We start from the raw sequence: 19,197 nt of genomic DNA on the forward strand, positions 1-19,197 counted from the left end.
ATCCGGGGAATACAGACTTGTATACGTGGCCTGCTACGTTCCGTTGTTGTTGTACCTCACTTTGGTTCATACAGCTATAATCGGATCCTTCTTATTATCCAGCCGTTTAGGACGTCTCATGCATTTATTGTGACTGTGGAGTGATTGTAGACATACATGATGTACAACGCACAGCAGCCATGGCAGCCGCCGCCGTCAGCAGGCACATACGGTGGACAGAGCGGTCCCCCAAGAACAAGCGGCTTTCCGCCTCAGAGACCTCCCGGGCAAGGAGCGCCGAATTTCAGACCTCAGCCGCAGACTGGGACTTTTGATATGGCAGGTTCACGACCTCCTACACAACAATACCCAGGCGCTTTAGGAGCACCAACTCAACAGCAACAGCATCAGAGTCAACAGACACCGCAAGGTGGTTGGTACCAACAACCACAACAAAGAGGGCAACAACCTGGTTCTGTGCAAGCTTCGTATTATGGTCAAGGAACAGGTGCTGCAAGTCATGTAAGATGATGGCCTGATGTTGTGTGAAGAAGTGGAACATCGTTTCTGTCTCTGATTAGATGACTAGGCAGATGAACCAACTTTCTGTTGGTCAGCAACCAATGAGTCAGCCTGGCATGGGCTTGTCTGGAGCAAGTGTACGTGAGAATGATTGTGCTCAGTCAATTATTGTAATTCTTAACTTTTAGTGTGTTATTTAATATAGTATCTCTGCTTAATTAATGCAAAGCAAAATTATTTTACGTAAATATTTGTGTTTTTCTGTAGTCTAGTGGTATAATCTCTCAGGATGTTTTATCTTTAATTAAATATGGGGTTTTTAACTTACCTACCTAATGATGTCCAGCGACTACGAACTGGTCCAGGTTGCCAACAAGTAGTGTTATAAGGCTATCAAAACTAACTGGTATCATATAGACTAGTGATCAAGTCTTTGCTATGCTATGTGCAAGTGTACAGAGTTCGCTTGAGAGAATTTTGCCTATCTGTTAACAGCAAAGTTTTTGGTGAAGTAATGCTTAATTGGCTATGTGATTTCAATCACAGAATGACAATCTTTCACTGCATTTTCAGATTACATGATCAACATTGTAAGAAGTATGTAGAATCTTGCTAATTCAAACAGCTCTCACAGATTCATTTAAATTTAAACTGCTTGGACTAACAAATTTGTTTGGATTTGCGAAAACATCTCATACATGCCTGCTTGAACCAAACATATAGAGAGCTCTCCAGCTCTTTATAGCTTAGGGGTGCATTTCTTTTACCTAATCCAGCTAATCCAGATTAGATGGATTAGCTAATCCGTCTAATCTATGTATAGGCTGGATTGGCTGGATGAGCTGGATTAGCTAATCCATCTAATCTGGATTAGCTGGATTAGGTAAAAGAAATGCACCCTGGGTCATTGTTGCTAGTTCATGTAGATTCCGTGCATTCTTGTAGCTTAGTTGATCTTGTAGCTTAGATCAGTTCTGTTTTTTTGTATGGTGGAGGTATGCACTGTATCAAATATTTGCCAATTACACATTATTGATTAGATTTGTAGTAGTGAGACAGTGATGACAGGTTAGATAGTAACCTTTGCGACATGTGCAACTATGTGGAGATCAAACCTGGACTCTAACCGTTAGACAGTGATTCGATTCCGGGGTCACTTGGCCATTGTTGACCAAGAAGCTAGAGTTGACATTTCTGCTCATGAGTTTAGGGAGGCCGCTTTCAGAAGACATTCTTTGACTTACAAATGCTTAATCCAATTACCCGTCATATGCCTCTTCATACTCTCCTTTTTCTGTCAGGAACTAGACAAAAAGCACCTACATGAACAAAGAGTTACAAGTAGAATGGGGATTGCTTATTGTGTTGTCTTGCACATGTGGAGCCAGTGAAATAGCAACAACCTTTGTGTTTGTGTGGCTCTCGGTCAAAGGCAATGTCCACAGACATTAACATATATACCCCTAGCCACAGCTGATTTATATTATTGTTTTTTATTTTCAAATACGGCGTGCTGTATTGCCTTGTTTAAATACTGTCTCCAAACATATGCTGCCCAAATAAACACTGCTGCTTTACGAGGGCTGAAAGCATTAATGCCACCCCCAAATAAACACTGCCCTCAAATATGATGGCAGTTCTTGAAAAAGACATAGCCATACATGGGTAGTTGTAGAGACTGTTATGACGTTTTCAGCCTAAGTAATGCTCTGGTTTGGGAGATGGCTGAGGATTGATCTGGTTTTGTAGCTGGTCAGCATTGTACTGAGCTTTACTGTGTAAAAATAATAATAGTACTTGTAAATATGTATTTGTTTTTTGGTGTTTTAAGGTTTCTTCATTGTCTCAAATGGCTCCTGGTGTCTCATCAGGTCCACCAGCTGGTCCTCGATTGCTCCCTCAGCAGCAGAATGCAGCAGGAGGAAATCTACAGCCCTCTACATCACAAGAACCTCTAGTACATCTGTCTGGTCACTGGCCGTCTGTAGGTGGAGGAGCTGTGCCTTCTGGTACTCAATCTTCTGGTATGCAATCTTCTATCGGGGTGTCAGCTGGCATGCCTCAAATGGTTAGCCAACCTCAAGTGGCTGGACACCCATCACAGATTTCTTCATCTAGACCAGTCGGTCCTCCATCTGGTATGTTTCAACATTATAGTGGACAACCAGGGTTAGGGATGACATCGTCTTCAGGACAGAGCATGGGACCTCCTTCAGGACCAGGTATGGGGTCTTCTTTAGGACCAGGTATTGGACCACCTTCAGGACCAGGAATGGGACCGCCTTCAGGACCAGGAATGGGACCGCCTTCGGGACCAGGTTTTGGGCCTTCGGGACCAGGTTTTGGGCCTTCAGGAGGAATGGGACATCCTGGGATGGTAGGAATGCATTGTACTAATCAACCTTCTGGTCTTTCTGGACCTGGTATGGGAGGTCCTCCATCACCAACAGGACAGCCTGGATATCAACAGTCTCCTCAACCCGCAGGCCCCAGTTTGGAAAACATGCCATCAGCAGTATGCCAAATCTGTTGTCAGGCAGTGTGAAGAGAATAATGTTGTGTTTGGTAGGTGGCTGTTTACAAGGCAGATCAAGAAAATCGTGGCAGTATGCCTTACATGACCAATGACAGAGGCATTGTACCTCCTTTTATAACTACTAAATTCCAGGCTATCGATAATGGTATTCTCACTCTTTCTCTTTACATTGTAAAAATGGTCTCATTGACTGTCTGTTGTCAATAATGTAAGGCAACTGTAATCCAAGATACCTGAGGTCTACATTGTATTGTGCACCTGCATCAAATGATCTTTTGAATCAATGTAAAATTCCTTTTGCTGTGATTGCGCAACCATTTGCAATAATTCCAGAAAATGAAGTGAGATGCCAGTTTGTGTCAATTATCAATGTATGTAATTCATTGGTATTTTCAGGTTCCATTGCAACTTGTAGATCATGGACCTGGTGGTCCTATTCGTTCACGTCGTGGGCGTGGGTACATTAACCCATTTGTTCAGTTCACGGATGGTGGTCGTTGCTTTTTGGATCGGTTGGATGGTTTCACAAATGAGGGTATCCTTAGTTATTGCATCTTGGTTTGATCATGGTTTGGATTTGTTGTTTGTCCAGTGCCTCCAGAGTATTTCTGTCATTTGGATCATCGTGGTATGAGGGCTGACTTGGACAGGAGGCCTGAGCTACAGTATGGTTCAGTGGAGTTTGTAGCAACATCAGAATATTGCAAGGTGATGTGAGATCATGTGAAAGAGGTGTAAGAGTTGATTAAAGTAAATTAGGAAGTTTCAAATTTGGTTGCAGTTTTAACATGTTTTTAGTTTGCGGGAGATACGGTAGATATGATTTACTGCATGAAAGTTGGTAATAACAATGGACTTGTTTTCTCTGTTTTTGAAATGTTGAGTATGAAAACAAGATAAATATAAGTGGCACTTGAATCATTTGGTAGATGCACTTCTGGTATTGGATATTTATTTATTTATTTGAAAGGCTGCTGTTGAGTCTTTGGTTGCTACTTTTAAGACAACGTTCCTGCTTTCAGTTGCACCAAGATACGTCCAATTTTCAGATTTAAGCGAGAGTCAGCTGCTGGCTGACTCATTGATTATTTCTTAGAGAATGTAAGTTACGGTGATGCTAACTTTAGCACTGCAAATCTAGAATTAGTGAATAGCATGTGTGAATGTCTCTTATTGTCAAAACTTACACCATTAAAAACTACTGTCAAAACAAAATCTTGTCTGGTCTTGCTCGAATTAATCTAGCATTTTGTTTGACATAATGGTACTACACATTACCCTGAGTTTATTCATTCAATATCAATTTAGATTCTGGTGAGTTTATTTTCCACTGTTGTCCTTAGAGAATTTGGCTACTGAGTTAGGTAGTGAAGTGTTTTTACCTCAGTGGCTTGAACAAATTCTATTTGCAGACAGTTCTTTTGCCATACTGTCCTTTTTTCTTTAGTTGTTTGTAATAAGCTGTAGTGCCTTTGCGAGTACTAATATTACAGTTATGAGGGAATGCTTCGAAAGAATCAGCTCTGATATGTCAGGTTTAGCCTTTGCATTGATAGATAACTGTTTTAGCTCAAGTTCATGAATGGTTAAGTCTGGCGTGTTTGTCTTGGACTGTCTGACTATCTATTGTCAAATAGTCTGCTGATCAGGTGAAGACAGCAGCTTCTGTCTCTACAGTTCTCTTTTCTTTCTTCTCTTTGCCTCTTGTTTCTCTGCTTTGTATTGTCTTTCTCTCTTTCTCATTTTTCCTTGCCTCTCATTGTCATTTCTTTATCTGCTTTCTTAACTGTTTGTGTACTTGTACTGTGGTGTTAGATTTCTACCCTTTTTATATATCATTACTACTCTAAACTTGATTGATTTATTATGTTTAGGAGGGAAAGTTTCCCAAACCACCTGCATATCTCTTTGTAGTGGATGTTGGCTACAATAGCATACAGTCTGGAATGCTTTCGCTGTGGGCATCGTCTATTCTAGAACTGCTAGACAATCTGCCTAAGGAAAGAGGAGCAGAAACATCAACTATTCGAGTTGGGTTCATAACCTATGGCAAAGCAATACAATTCTTTAAACTAAAGGTTGTTGTGTTGCTTCTTTGTATTGTAATCACCTGTTGACTTGTTTACATATGCAAGGAAACTCAAACTCAACCACAAGTGATGGTTCTCACTGACATTGCAGATGTGTTTATGCCTCTTCTGGAAGGATTTGTTGTTGATTTGGAGGAAGCAAGGCCTGTAATAGAAAGGTAAGTAGTTAGGAACATAATGAAATGATTGTATAATTGTTGGGAAAAGGGATGTAGTTGTAGTTTGAGCATTTGAGGTTTAAAGTGTTGTTTGTATACATCATGTATCTGCACTAATCACATCAGTTGTAATCCACAACTACTATTGCTGCCATTTGCTACAGTGTACACACATAATATCACATTACTCTTTACTTGGGTCTCACTTGGTGAGTTTACACAAAATATCTTTCTAAGTGAGCAATGCCAGGTGCTTGACCTCAGGCCAGCTGCTTGAACTGTCTGTGCTATTCACAAGGTTTTTTGTTAGAGACAGTCATAGTCATAATGGACACAAGTGAAGTTGCAAATGCTGGCACATGTCTTTATTATCCTTCACAAATATTGCTTTCTATTAATTTGGTGTCGTTATGTGGACTGTGTATTGGTGTTTCTGATCATTATATGCAAACCATGATGTGAGAGAGAAAAAATTATTTGCTAGAAAAGTAAGGGTCAGTATGGTGTCAAATGGAGGTGATGGGTTGGGTCAAGGGCGTCACATGTGTCTCAAAAGTGAAGGGGCTCATCAATAAAGTTGAATATGTGACGTCATAGAAAACGCGTAACATGCCAAAACTAAAATGTTTTAGGACCGCTTGATTCTCAAACTGCCTGAGATTAAATGCAATAATAATTTTAATGAACCACGCCCTCAAAAAGTGGGGCTAGCGCCTACGCTAGCCCATAGTACGTGACGCCCTTGACTGGGTGTTGCTTACAGTTGCATCAGGAATCTGTCATACTGATGAGCAACTTAGCAGCATCAATGCTCTACACCCGTACCCTTATCTCTCTTACTCAGACATCTGAGATCCAGGCATGTTTGACACATTCAGCTCAAGACAAAACAGAATATTGACTTTGTGTAATTTAATTCAGGATGAGGGTTTACTGATTGAGTACAGACTTTTATGTATTTTGAGAAAGACAACTAACTTCTACTTTATTTTTGAGTGAAGACTGTATTGTAAAGAAGCGTAGAGGATACTCTAACCAATCGCCTCAACTGAACATGACATTCAGTGGGTTGCTATATATTAGAAGGGTCAATACTCTAGTCGGTAGTGAAGTACTGGAAGTTTATGTTATTATGTGTTGTGTAAAAGTGTGACTAACTACAGCTATGGATACTTTGTTGCAAATTTGACTAATAGGTTATTAAGGCAATGCTCAGTGTTACTATTGTGGCGCCAAGTATGAGAATACATATGGCAACCAAGGGAATGTCTGTTAGACTTGTTTAAAAGATTGAGATTTGTGCTCCTTTTTCTGTAGTCTTATGCAACAGCTTCCTGAGATGTATAATCAATCATCTGGTAGTGATGGGATTCTAGGACCAGCAGTCAAGGCAGGGATGGAAGCTTTGAAGGTGGAAAGAGAAAGAGAAAGCTTGCTTAGTTAACAAACAATGAAGCTGTTTTACAGGCTGCTGGTTGCCCTGGAAAGCTATTTGTTTTCCATTCCACATTTCCATCATCTGAAATTCCAGGAAAACTACAAAACAGAGAAGACAGGAAGCTTCTTCTGACAGAGAAAGAAAAGGCAATTTGCTTTTGTTGCTTTGACACCTTGAATACTTATTACTGTACTATTTTGCTCAGACTCAATATGCCCATCAGACAACGTACTATCGTAAACTGGCTGAAGAGTGTGTAGATGCTGGCGTGTCTGTTGACTTGTTTCTTTTTGTCAATCAATACATTGATGTACCAACAGTTGGCACTTTGTCTAGTACCACTGGAGGGAAAATATATAAATACAAGAACTTCAGAGTAAGATTACCTGTGAGCAGGGGTTGTGCATGAGTATATCTTGATGTCTTTGCAGGCTGCCATAGATGGTAACCAGTTTCTGCAGGATCTGAGCAAACGGTTAAGTGTGCCCATGGCGTTTGATGCAATAATGAGAGTTCGATGTAGTCCAGGTGTGTGTGACAGTATGGAACACATGTCTGGTGTTATCTGTAATGGTCAGCTGTGTTAGGAATTAGAGCTGTTGATTTCTATGGGAATTTCTTTATGAACAACACAACTGATGTTCAGTTGGCATGTGTAGATCCAGAAACAGTAAATTTGCATCAATCAGATTGTTATAGTGACATTGTGTGACTGTTTCCTATTGCAGAGTGTGGCAGTGGATATTAAACATGATGATAAACTTGATGACAGAGAAGGTGCTTACATTCAGGTGGAGGAATATTACTAAGCTTGTAGAAGTACAAGTGTATTGTGCAGATAAATTAGCTAATTGTGATTGATTGATTGATTGATTGATTGATTGATTGATTGATTGATTGCTGTAGATTAGTTTGTCAGTAGCCAGTACTTAATGTTAAGTGGCACTAGAAACAGGAGTGGCTTGACTAGAAACGCTAGGTATGTATTCGCTTTGGCTCAGGGTGCTTGCATTTCGGTCATTAGAGTTATTTGTAGCATCAGCCAAAATTATGAAATGAATAAATTGGCTTGAGTGCTGATGAATCGTTAAACCAAAGAATGATTGTGTGACAGTTATGGTCAGTTGTCAGCTCTTACCTATAACTGGATGATAACATGCTTATGATGTAGGCTGCTTTGCTTACAGTGCACTTTGCTTTATAAGCAATCACATTAGTTGCTAAATTGTTTGGGGCCTTAAGGAATGATGTGTAAACCAACTGTTTAATGTACAGAGTATTCCATCTTGCATATGCTCACAATCTGCCAAAGATTGAAAACTAAACTTTGTAAAGTTGTTGAATAATGGTTACTTTGTTTACCAGAGCCCGGTGATTGCCTGTTGTCACTGGCATGTGTCCCGTTATGTAATGTGTGAAGAAAGGACATTAGTCTTGTTCTTTGAAACGTATTTAGACGAAAAATGTTTGGCTCATTGTTACAAAGTGCTAGAGCGATATGTTTTCACATTTGTGTGTATTACAAAATTGCGAATGCACCAGTTGCACAGGAGTGCAGGGTTACAGGGAGATGATGTGGCTAGATACGCTGATTTTGCCAACTTGTTAATTTGTCAAACTTTGGACAAACCAATTATGGCAAATATAGCAGAGTGGATTGTACACCTGATACTGTAGCATAGCAACTAAGTCTCAATATAATATGTGCATTTCATCAGTCTTTTTAAGAGGCTGCTACCATTTCAAACTAAAGACGTTTCTAGTGCAGCATGTACTTGATAGCTGCATTTACAGTTTAGTGCAGTGTCTCCATCTGCGACATTTTGAATGTGTCCAACTTTCTGTAACCAGATGACTCGACTGCTTAGCATAGACTTCAGTTATTGCAGTACTGTATCTGAATTTTTGGTGTGTCTATTTGCCTGGCTGCTACCTTGCTTGCTTGCATTTTTGTGTGTTTGGTTGGGTTTGTTTGTTTGAGATGTGTGTCGTGTGTTACACGACTGTTTTTGTAGGTGGCTTTGCTTTACACGAGTATGACTGGACAAAGGCGGATTCGTGTGCACAACCTTGCATTACAGTGCTCATCTCAACTGTCAGATCTCTATCGTAGTGTTGACATTCATGCGCTTATGACCTTTCTGTCAAAGAAAGGTAAGATACTGGCCGATGGAACTTTGCTGGCTGAAATCTGTAATTTTTATGTCTTTGTAGCTCTCTTTCTAATGCTTAGCACTCCTTATAAGACAATCAATGAACGACTCACAGAACAATGTGCTGTCATGTTGGCATGCTATAGGAAGCATTGCTCAGCACAGTCATCAGCTGGACAAGTCAGTCGATATCAATGACTGCATGGCAAGTGTCTTTCAAGTGTGTTGTTTTATAGCTAATTCTTCCAGAGTGTATGAAGCTTCTGCCATTGTATGCTACTTGTATTTTGAAAAACGAATGTCTAAGAGGGGGTGAGTAGTGATGTGTATGTACCGGTATGCACCAAAGTATGTCAGGTTTGTCAGTAGATTTGATTTACTAAGTTAAGTAAGGCGATGATTACAATGGAGTGTATGATTGCATGTTATGAAGTGATGATGGAGTTTCTTTTATGGATTTGTCTATGTACTCCACTGACGTTATGTGTACATGGATATTGTGTTTGCATAATGTTTAATTTCGGATACATGCTACTGGTACAAAGGAAGTCTAATGAGTAAGGAATTAGGAACTTTTAATAAATGTCAAACGTTGAAACTGAGGTGGTAGAAGTTAAGGCGCACAGCTGTGATGTTGTAGCTTACCACAGCAACATAATGGGTGTACTTTGGACATTGTTTTCCAGGCTGTTCTGGAGACAGGAAGTGGGAGTTAGAACTGAAAATGAGGGTGTGTCAGAACTGTTGGAACTGACAGAACCAGAACTAAAAAAATCGAACGGAATGAACCGGAACTGATAACCGAAACAATGCCAATGCCTACTACGGCTTCATCATCTACCGATCCATCAACTACCAGAGCGACTTAAGCTAACAGCGCCTCTTGTTGATCTTGTGATGGACGCCAATCTTCTTGAAATGGAGTGATAGAGTACACGAAACTATCAGTATTGCTGTCTGCAAATGATGCAATCACTCTTCCCGGACTTTTACAGGAAAGAGGCATGTCAGTTCAGCCTTGGACTTCCAGACCAGAGATCACGCCGTCAGTTCTAGCTGTTCCAGCTCCTTGGACAAAACTGTAGGAATTAGTTCGAACAGTTCCAGAACTAAATCGAACACGAGTTCTAGCAGTTCTAGAACTGCCGGAACTGCAAATCGAATGAGCCCTTAATGTTTTGATCAGGGGTTCAGGCAACTTGACCAACTGTTGGTTGAATCTTTTTCATGTGAGGTTTAGACAATTGGATATACTCGCAGGAACAATCTAATCAAAAAAGGCTATGCCACACGATTATTGCTAGTTCTGATCAACAATAATTTTAGTCGTAAGAGGGTTGTTGGTTGTTAGTGTAAAAATGAAGGTAGCATAAAATGAAGGTACTGTCTACTCTTTTCTTACTCACTGATATTTGTTTGTTTATTTTGGTAAAAATGCAGACAGTAGGGGTTTGGCAGCGAAGTGCTTATGCACTTGTAGTTAACTACGACATTGTTCTTTTGTTGCAGACAGATTTCTGTTATAGAGATTTAAAATGTACTCCACTTCAAATCAGTTTAAAACTCGTTGACTGATGCAATGCAACACAAGATGTTGCATTGGTCTGATACAAAAAGGAAAGATTTCTACTTATAACTATCTAAGACTTACCATTATGCAATCTTTAATTTTTTTCGGTTAGTTTAATTAGAGTTGTGACTGTCCAATTCCTGTAATGTGTAATGTACTGGATATTTGTGTATGTAGGTGGAGACATGCCAATTGATGACAAGTCGTGGTTGATGCAGACTGTTCAAGGCTTTGACTTGATATCAATTCTTGCATATTTCTACCCTAGATTGCTGCCCTTGGTATAGCTAGCAGTTACTACACTTGCTAATGTTTGATGCAGTTGATGATTTTGATCTTGTTAATTAAAGCACACTCTGGTTCCTGGTGAGGATAGCATGCCTGAACAGCTTCGTTGTTCATGTACATTTATGCAGTCTGATGGAGTGTATTTGCTTGGTAGGTTTTTTGTTAATTTGTTTGTATGGTGTTATCAAGTGTTTGCTGTTGCCATAGAGAATGGAATGAATCTGTTTATTTGGGTGGGACAAGCAGTCAAACCCGAGTGGTTGCAGTGTGTCTTCGGTGTTTCAGTATTTGCACAGCTGGACCCTGAGAAAATTGTTAAGCAGACCACTGACAAATAAGTGTTTTTAGTTACCATTGCTTACACTTCTATAGGTTCAACTGTTGGAGCTGAATAATCCTGTATCCTTACGTGTGAGAGGTGTAGTGGAGCAAATCAGAGCAGAACGACAATGTTTCATGAGGGTGAGCTACAGCTGCAGTTGTTGAGGTATTCTGATCATATGTATGCTTTATGATGTGTATTTCTGTAGCTGATTGTTGTGAAGCAGAAAGATAAGAGTGAAGGATTTTTCAGGCGTTTCCTTGTAGAGGACAAAGGCATTGATGGTAGTCCATCATATGTCGAGTATCTTTGCCATCTTCACAGACAAATTAAGGAGTTGCTTAGTTGACTGCTGGATGGTTAATTACACCATTTTCTCCTGATATTTGTGACTGTTGACAAATTGTGGTGGTGCTTGCTGATGTACCATAGCTGGTGTCATGCAAGACCTATACATGTCTTTTGACACTTTGTAGTAGTTAACTGAGTGTTTTCATTTATAGAGAGACAGCTAGAGGACATACTGTGAGCAAGTGGTTCAACAGGACTTGGTCTGTAGGCAGACTTCAGTGTTTACTGAGCTAGCAGTTTCATGTAGCAGTTTCATGTTACACACACACACACACACACACACACACACACACACACACACACACACACACACACACACACACACACACACACACACACACACCATGCACAATTGCTTTTGAAATGCTTCAAACTCGCAAGGGAGTGAAACATAGGTGTAAATACAATAAACTTACGGAGCATCACGGTGGCAAACGATGGTTAGATGTACGCCTGTGACATGTCGCTGATTGATACACAACATCCAAACGTGTCTGACAGTAGTAGTCTCGCGTAGCCAGACTGCTACCGCCGCGACCAGGCACACCCACGAAAGCGAAAACACCGGGCATGCGCACGAACATCGTTTCTGTGGAAACATTACGATGAGCGTCGAAACGTCTAGCGACAAACTGCGTAGCGCAACGCACGAACAAATCTTAGGTTAGGTGGTTAATTGTACATTTGATAGGCTAAACTAAATTTTGTCGATAGAGTGTGGCAGTCTGGTCGAAGACAGATTTGCGCAGCAGTTTGATCACCATAGACGAGAGGCTGTTGCTCGTAGAGAAAATGAAGTGAGAAAAGAAGCCGAACAGCAACGTCTCTGTGACTTGGAACTTGCCCGACAGGCGGCAAGAAGAGAGCTGGAGGAGAATACTCGACGAATGAGGCGGGAAATGGAACAAGCAGTGGAGAGGAAAGCCGCTAGAGTGAAGTCGCTCATGAAAGCCGAAGGTGATAAGAGAGTGGAGGATGAGTATAACGCTGGACAAGGGAGATTGAAAGCTGCACTGTTAGACGCTCACAAACAAGCAAACCAGGAACGGAAAGAGGCCGTTGAACGAGCAAGGGCTGAGGAGAGAGAATTTGCTGAGAAAGAATCCAAGAAAATGGAGGAGAAGCATGACCTTGACATGGAAGAGGTAAAGCGGTTAGGTAAGAAGAACCTAACAGATGGTCTAGGAAAGCAGCGAGAAGAGCTTATGATGGAAAGAAAGGAAGCAGTTGCTAGGGCTGTTCAAGAGGCCAACACACATGCTGCAGAAATTTTAGGAAATGTTCAGAGAAGTCATGAAGCTCGAGTTTCTGAGCTGAGAGTGCAGCTGGAAGAGCTACTGCAAGAACTGGAGAGGTCGAAACTTTCTGTTTCTCGCTCAGAATCAATGAGAAAAGATGCAGAAATTAAATTGGCTCAAATGACGCTTGAATTCTCGCATTTTATTAATCAAGTACCTGGGTACAGTGCAGACTATTTGTTAAAGTCAGTTTGCAGTACGCACCAACCTGTTGTTTTGCTGTTGAAAGGCTTTGTGTTCTAGAACTGAGACAACATTTCAGTCACTTCGCGACAGTCTCCCTTGAATCAGTTATGCAGTTTCTATTGACAGTTTCTATTGAAAAAGTACTGTACAAGCATGCAGAACGACTGCACAGTTGGAAACCTTCACACGAAAGGTAAAAAACTAACAAAATGACATTATGTACAACAGTTAAACTATTCAACTAGATTGGACAGTGATGATTCGGCTTTTAACTAGTTAATTTTTTGGATCCTCTTTTGTACCATATAAATACAAAGTAACACTTTGTAATATTCCTTCCACTGATTGCACTGTCTTTCTCACATGAAGGATCCATTCTCCCTGTGGGTTTTCACCCCAACAGTGAGTTGTCATGAAAGGCCAGTTTAGTATACCATCTTTCGAATGGTCATTCCTTCGAGGATGAAGCAGTTCTGACGGTGTCCCCATGGGTGATGTTAGCACTATACGAATGGATCCACGATCAGTTGAAGTCAATGAAATTATAGCCACAACGTGCTCAAGAAACCGCACTTCGTCGTGTGAGTTACGGCATCCTAGTGATGTAATAACAACACCATGCCTAGCACTCGTCTGTATGGGCTGAGGACGAATCTTGACAGTTTCAACACATACGTGTTGCTTGGGAACTCTAGCCCACACTCGAGCAAGAGCAGTGAGACCAGCTGCATCAACAAGTCCAAAACCAAACTTATGGCTCACTCTGTATCCAGCACCATTTATAACCCAGTCATTATCTGTAGGCGATATAACTTTGGACGTCCGAACAACCATATGTTGGAGACAGCGCCATGTCAGGTTCATACTAACAGTCCATCACAAAGATTAGAATTCAGTAGCAACAACAACAACGGGCTTACTTGACTTCAAGAGCAATAGCAAAGATACCAGCAGCAATCGATGCTGCAGCTGATGTACCACTGTGCTTGTCTGTGCACTTACCATGAAGGTCAGTCGATATCTAAAGGGTTGGCTGACTGTAGTTTATGCAATGGCTGTGAAACATTGACTTACCACCCGTTTGTCTGCCTTCTTGCTATTGCTAAAAGCAGATGCTAGAATACTAGCACACCATTCGGAGTACCACGGAGATCGGCCGCTCTCATCCACCGAGCTGATTGCAATGCTGTAGACACTGTTCACAAAGCCATCGCAAGAACAAGTGTCGCCGTACGATCGCCCGTTTCCCGACGCCCACACGTAGATGCTTCCTAGACCGCGTCGACCCTACACACAATGGGGTCTAAGTCAATACTAATAGTCACAAACACATGGAATACATCTGTATTGCACACCACCTTTATGGCACCATGACGTAATGCCTTCCTTGCAAGATATCCAGGACCATCCATTTTCTTCCCATTATCATCGGGTCCCCAACTTGCTAAGTAAATATGGATATATTGGAGACCAAACCCCAATGCAGACGCTTCTGTAATATCTGTAACTCTTCCATTGAGTAGTCGAATACCTAGTACAGTTAGATCACAAATAAAATGAATTTAATCAATTGCTCAATATATTGATTGGTCTACCACCAATCCTCGAACGGAAGGCAACTCCTATGCCGCAGATTTGATTGGAAGCTGCAGCGACTACACCAGCACATCGAGTTCCGTGCCTGCAAACACACAGCCAATGTGTCTTATGCTTTCAGGATGAGATTCGATTTATGTTTCTTACTTGTTGGAATTAGCAGAATCGTAATGGATCTGTGGAATGGGATCGTTGTCAATGAAATCATAACTAGCCTTTGGATCCTGGACACAAAATACAATGTGTTTTCATGAGTGTGGATAAACACATTAGTCTACTATAAAAGCTCTAATTTGGGCAGCCCATAAAAATAAGTAGGTAATAAAAAGGCGCCTCATTTAGAGACCTAGGAAATAAGCTTTGCCCTCTGAAGGCTTTGAAGTTAGGAGGGCGACTAAATAAAGATATTTTGGTATCAATTGTGTAAATTTTGTAATACAAAAATTATTGCCTTTCATCAATCAGTAATGGGGACAGCAAGCAGCAGGACAGTACACTATCATATATCTGATGGTACTGTAGTCACTACTAGCCTCGCCCCACACGCAGTGTGGATTTGCAGTAATGGCAGCACATCTGGGGACTGCAATCCACACTGCCTCTGGAGGGAGGCTAAGTCACAACTTGACCACTGACTAATACACATTGTCTAAGCTATGGCTACCACTACCACCACTTTCACTACCACACATCAGTTCAGCAGACATTGTGAACCAAGAAGGTTTCAATTACTAGGCGGCCTTGAAAAATAATATTAATAAATATTAATTATATTATTAATAAATATATTAAGTGTTTGAAAGGCATCTCTTTTAGAGGCTAGAAAAATACTTGGAGCCTCAACGGGCGTCTCACGTAGAATGACGTTTGAACTAGAAAAAGTCCGTTCAGCATTAGATGGACTGAGGAATTCAGCGCGTAGCAGGACTATAGTGTGGGTTTCCGAGGTCTAATTGATATCGATGGACAGCTCTTGAAGAGCTTAATTCAATTACAATAATTATTTATTGCTTGCTATGAACAAAAGACCAGCATAAGCAAACTTCCGGAATTGTAATGAGTTAGCGGGTGAAGACAAGCTTAATCAGATCAATCTAGAGACAACCCCCAGTGAGATAACTCTTTATCAAATTAAGGTGCGTAACATAATACTAATGACGTAAACAATTAGAAACTTGTGTACAAAGCAAGTATTTATTGATTTCCTGCATAGGTCTCAACAGAATGGAATTCTATGTTATACCGAAAAGCTGTAGGTTTGAGCGTTACACCTCTCTTCCTGCTCTCAGAGTTGTTCTGATACAGTATTTATTGGTTTGCGTTTCCTGTGACAACACACGCCAAGAATGCACTCAGTCTAAGATAGCTTCTTATACAAACATAACATCCGGCTTTCTTGGTAATCTGTTTAGCTAAGGTCCAACCCTCAGGCACGGGTCCATCTAATTCGTGAACAGACTTTTAGAGCTTTTACTGTAGTGTTATTAGAAGTGTATTATATTTCACAAGTGTTGATATGTCACCGTACATAGTTGTCTCTCAGATCCGGATGGTCTATTTCCAGCCCTGAAATAACATGCGCAATACATTAGACTAAACGCGGTCACATTTACTATCTACCAACCGTCGTCAATGATAGCAACGACGACCCCTCTTCCCGTTCGGTTTGATCGCCATGCCGTCAATATCCCGTGACTTAGCTCGGGGTTGGTACTGCTCTGCGATAATTAATTAGTGGTACTTGAGGTACTTAGCAGTTGACGATAAGAATGTTAGTCCAACTTACAATATACCATTGTTCTTTCCACAGTGGGTCGAGCGGATCTTCGACGTTCCTTTTTACTCGAACGAGCGCCTTTTGCTGTCGTGCCCATATCACCTGTGCAGACATCGACAATTTATTGGCCAATTACAGACCACTAAACGCTATTATATACTAATACGACCACCACAAACAACAACAAAGAGCTCTAATTGGTGTCTGGACTCGACACAGAAAGCTGGACCCACGGAGCCAGCCTTGTGTCTTACGGACGAGCGCAAATGCAACTGCTACGAACAGTCGACATGTGGTGTTACGTTTTTCTCTGAGAGCAGTCGCTTCCTCGTTTCGAGTGGAGAATGTCTCCTCATTCGGCCGCGACGAGCAGCAGGCGACAAGCAGTAGACGCAACTTAATTCTCCAACCTAACAAAAGCCATATGTTCGTCTCGAACGCTTCGATACCTCGGAAATATACGTATAGCGTTAACCTGGCCATTGTTGATGAAGCCGTGTCGAGCTGCGAGGAGGTCGGCTTCGTGGGAGCAATGATGCCCACTCGCGTTCTCGACACGTAGACCTGTGCGTATGATTTCAACTGCCCAATGGTCAGAGTTCAAGCAGTGCGACGGTAAGTACAAGGACGGGGACAAGACGACGAGCAGCACGACAGCGACGTCCTTCGCCATCACAATAATTATTAGAAAGATCGCGCTAAACGACTTCCGGGTATCTGGTGTAACAGACGTATCAGATCTTGTCGGCGTCATGACGTATAGATTTCTTGTTTGTTGTCGTTTGTCATCGTTTGTCATTGAAGGTATGACATACATGTTGCACTACAGGATAGCCGGCGATGCGCCGACGGCTTCGTAAATTACTTTGCAGCTCTTGCGAAGGTTCCTAATTTGCTGGTGCGAAAATTGCTTGGTTGTGAAGGCTGCTGCTGCTGTACAAGTCACACTTGGCTGATAGTGTAGCTTGTCTAGGTCAGTGATTACAGGCTGTGTACAGATGACAGAATTCTAGCCGTCAATAGAACGTGACGATCATGCGTACCAATTCCATGCAAAGTTGCATTTGGTCATGTATCGTAGCTAGGGATGACTTCTAGACATCCGTATCTGACTCCACCGCCACCATCTCTGTCAACAACAGCCCGCCTAGACAGTCAATGATAACAATGTGCGTAATTACTTGTTCATAAATTTTTCAACTATGTCTACTCAGTGAGGCAAGCATGTAACTCAAGTTAACTGTTCTAAAACAACTTCAATCTGGTTGTGGTAAACACGGGTCCTAGATGCTTCCTACACAGTTACTAAAACGTTAGAGTGGTTGGAAATCATTTTGAGATATAAAATGAGTTTAGAGGTATGCTAGAGACTATACTTGCAACTTAATTGACTAATACCGGCTTTACACTACACGATTTGACTCGAGCCAAACTGGCCCGTGCTAATTTGGCCCCGTGTAAACGATGTTGGCTCGAGCTGGGTGCATCTAGCCCTTGCTAGATTAGTCCGAGATAAACCATTGGGCCAGGCTCGAGCTAAACCTAACCACGTGGTACATATTTTCGTGTTACGGGGCAACAATACATATACAGTCGCGTATCGCTTATCTGACACGCCGGTTATCGACAGGTCAAGCTTGTCACGTGGCTATTCATGTACATCCACGTGCATGTCAGTTGTTTCTTGAAACAAGTTTTGAGAGTGGGTTCAAGCGTTTCTTCTCGTTGTATTCTACATTCATCTACATCTTCATTCATTCTACATCTACATTCAGTCTAGTTAGGCCTACTAATGTGGAAAAAATGCCGTCTAGATCTAGCTAGAGTATGAACAATAGTTGATTGAGTTCATCACAGCTTCAGTTAACCAACATTTTTACTTATCCAACAGGAGTCTGATCCCAAGGGGGTCGGATAGGTGACACGCGACTGTGTCTTTGACATGTTCATCAAATGCAAAGTCTTCAAGGTTGCGAATACGGGACGAGAAATACGGGAATACGCAGAGTGAAATTTTCTAGAAAGGTTTTGCGCCGGAATCGACGAAATAAGATTACAAGCAAAAACGGTAACGTCTCTTTATGCGCTTGCGCAAAGCAGGCCAAACGCACCTTCACGCCCAGTCAGCTCGGATAGCACACCCCACCAATCATTACACCACGTGCACTAGTTGTCACGTGTGTATAGGTTTATGTGGTTTCATACGTGTGGTTGGCCTCATGCCAAATTAGATTTTTGTAACATATATATACGTTTGTATTTTTTCTACTACACTGTAGTGGTTTGCTTCAGGAAGATTCTCACTGATTTATATTCTCCTATCTGCAAGAAACACACTCCCCACATACACACACACATACACAGTTCTAGGTTATGCGCTGCACGTTTATTTGGTAATCAGCCAAAAAGAACATTTTCTGAAATTTTATTATCTGTCATTCCAAAGTTTGACCTTACTTGAGCATAGAGAGGTGGCTGCATGGACTATTGAGTTGTTGTAGACACAATCACACATCCAGGATACTCCTCAAGCTTCGATTATGAAACGTCTCCTAATTAGGTAGTTAGAAATTGTGTCTGTGTGCGTGCGTGCGTGCGTGCGTGCGTGCGTGCGTGCGTGCGTGCGTGCGTGCGTGCGTGCGTGTCTGTGTGTCTGTGTGCGTACGTGCGTGCGCGTATCCTGTGGCATTGTTGTCAAGGTACAGCAACGAAAGTCTAGTACCTAGACTAGGGGACATACATCTCGCTCCTAGTTACGTGATACTAACTTCCTGTCTAGCATCCTCGCGCCAGGTAAGTTCAGTTGTGTAGTCCGGCAAGACGTGGCAATCGCAAACATGAATAGCACCATCCCGGTAAAACTCTTTCATGAACGTTTCACGGATGAAACAACGCGGCTAAGCCTCTTCGAAGCTGCTTCTACCTCGCGCGTA

The 19,197-nt window shown here is 41.6% G+C and overlaps 3 protein-coding genes across 4 annotated transcripts; 2 read left to right on the plus strand and 1 right to left on the minus strand.

Moving 5' to 3' along the window:
• The first annotated feature begins 8 nt into the window (after positions 1-8).
• LOC134192656 (protein transport protein Sec24C-like) lies at positions 9-11,441 on the plus strand. The gene is made up of 23 exons (XM_062661404.1): positions 9-501; positions 561-638; positions 2,333-3,016; positions 3,071-3,182; positions 3,251-3,378; positions 3,434-3,572; positions 3,630-3,745; positions 4,912-5,115; positions 5,173-5,285; positions 6,603-6,696; positions 6,753-6,869; positions 6,929-7,099; positions 7,155-7,251; positions 7,311-7,393; positions 7,452-7,514; positions 8,739-8,877; positions 8,938-9,056; positions 9,113-9,188; positions 10,624-10,727; positions 10,797-10,884; positions 10,942-11,048; positions 11,107-11,196; positions 11,265-11,441. The coding sequence occupies exons 1-23, from the start codon at positions 157-159 to the stop codon at positions 11,403-11,405; spliced, it is 3,408 nt and encodes a 1,135-aa protein (XP_062517388.1). The 5' UTR covers positions 9-156; the 3' UTR covers positions 11,406-11,441.
• Positions 11,442-11,978: 537 nt separating this feature from the next.
• Positions 11,979-13,091, plus strand: LOC134192209 (uncharacterized protein C6orf163-like). Its single transcript, XM_062660913.1, has 3 exons — positions 11,979-12,070; positions 12,122-12,890; positions 12,949-13,091. The coding sequence occupies exons 1-3, from the start codon at positions 12,013-12,015 to the stop codon at positions 12,989-12,991; spliced, it is 870 nt and encodes a 289-aa protein (XP_062516897.1). The 5' UTR covers positions 11,979-12,012; the 3' UTR covers positions 12,992-13,091.
• A 76-nt stretch (positions 13,092-13,167) lies between these two features.
• On the minus strand, positions 13,168-17,383 carry LOC134192208 (furin-like). 2 transcript variants are annotated; one of them, XM_062660911.1, is made up of 11 exons: positions 16,740-16,920; positions 16,567-16,674; positions 16,274-16,366; positions 16,112-16,205; positions 16,016-16,053; positions 14,635-14,711; positions 14,487-14,572; positions 14,250-14,422; positions 13,966-14,178; positions 13,812-13,912; positions 13,168-13,756 (listed from the first exon to the last, which is right to left on the minus strand). In XM_062660911.1, exons 2-11 carry the CDS (start codon positions 16,618-16,620, stop codon positions 13,168-13,170), a joined length of 1,518 nt encoding a protein of 505 aa, XP_062516895.1. In that variant the 5' UTR covers positions 16,621-16,674; positions 16,740-16,920. The 2 variants fall into 2 exon arrangements, with proteins under 2 accessions (XP_062516895.1, XP_062516896.1); XM_062660912.1 differs by lacking the exons at positions 16,567-16,674; positions 16,740-16,920 and adding an exon at positions 17,308-17,383.
• Positions 17,384-19,197: the final 1,814 nt, after the last annotated feature.

The sequence above is a fragment of the Corticium candelabrum genome, chromosome 16 (genome assembly GCF_963422355.1).
Source record: "Corticium candelabrum chromosome 16, ooCorCand1.1, whole genome shotgun sequence".
Taxonomy (NCBI): domain Eukaryota; kingdom Metazoa; phylum Porifera; class Homoscleromorpha; order Homosclerophorida; family Plakinidae; genus Corticium; species Corticium candelabrum.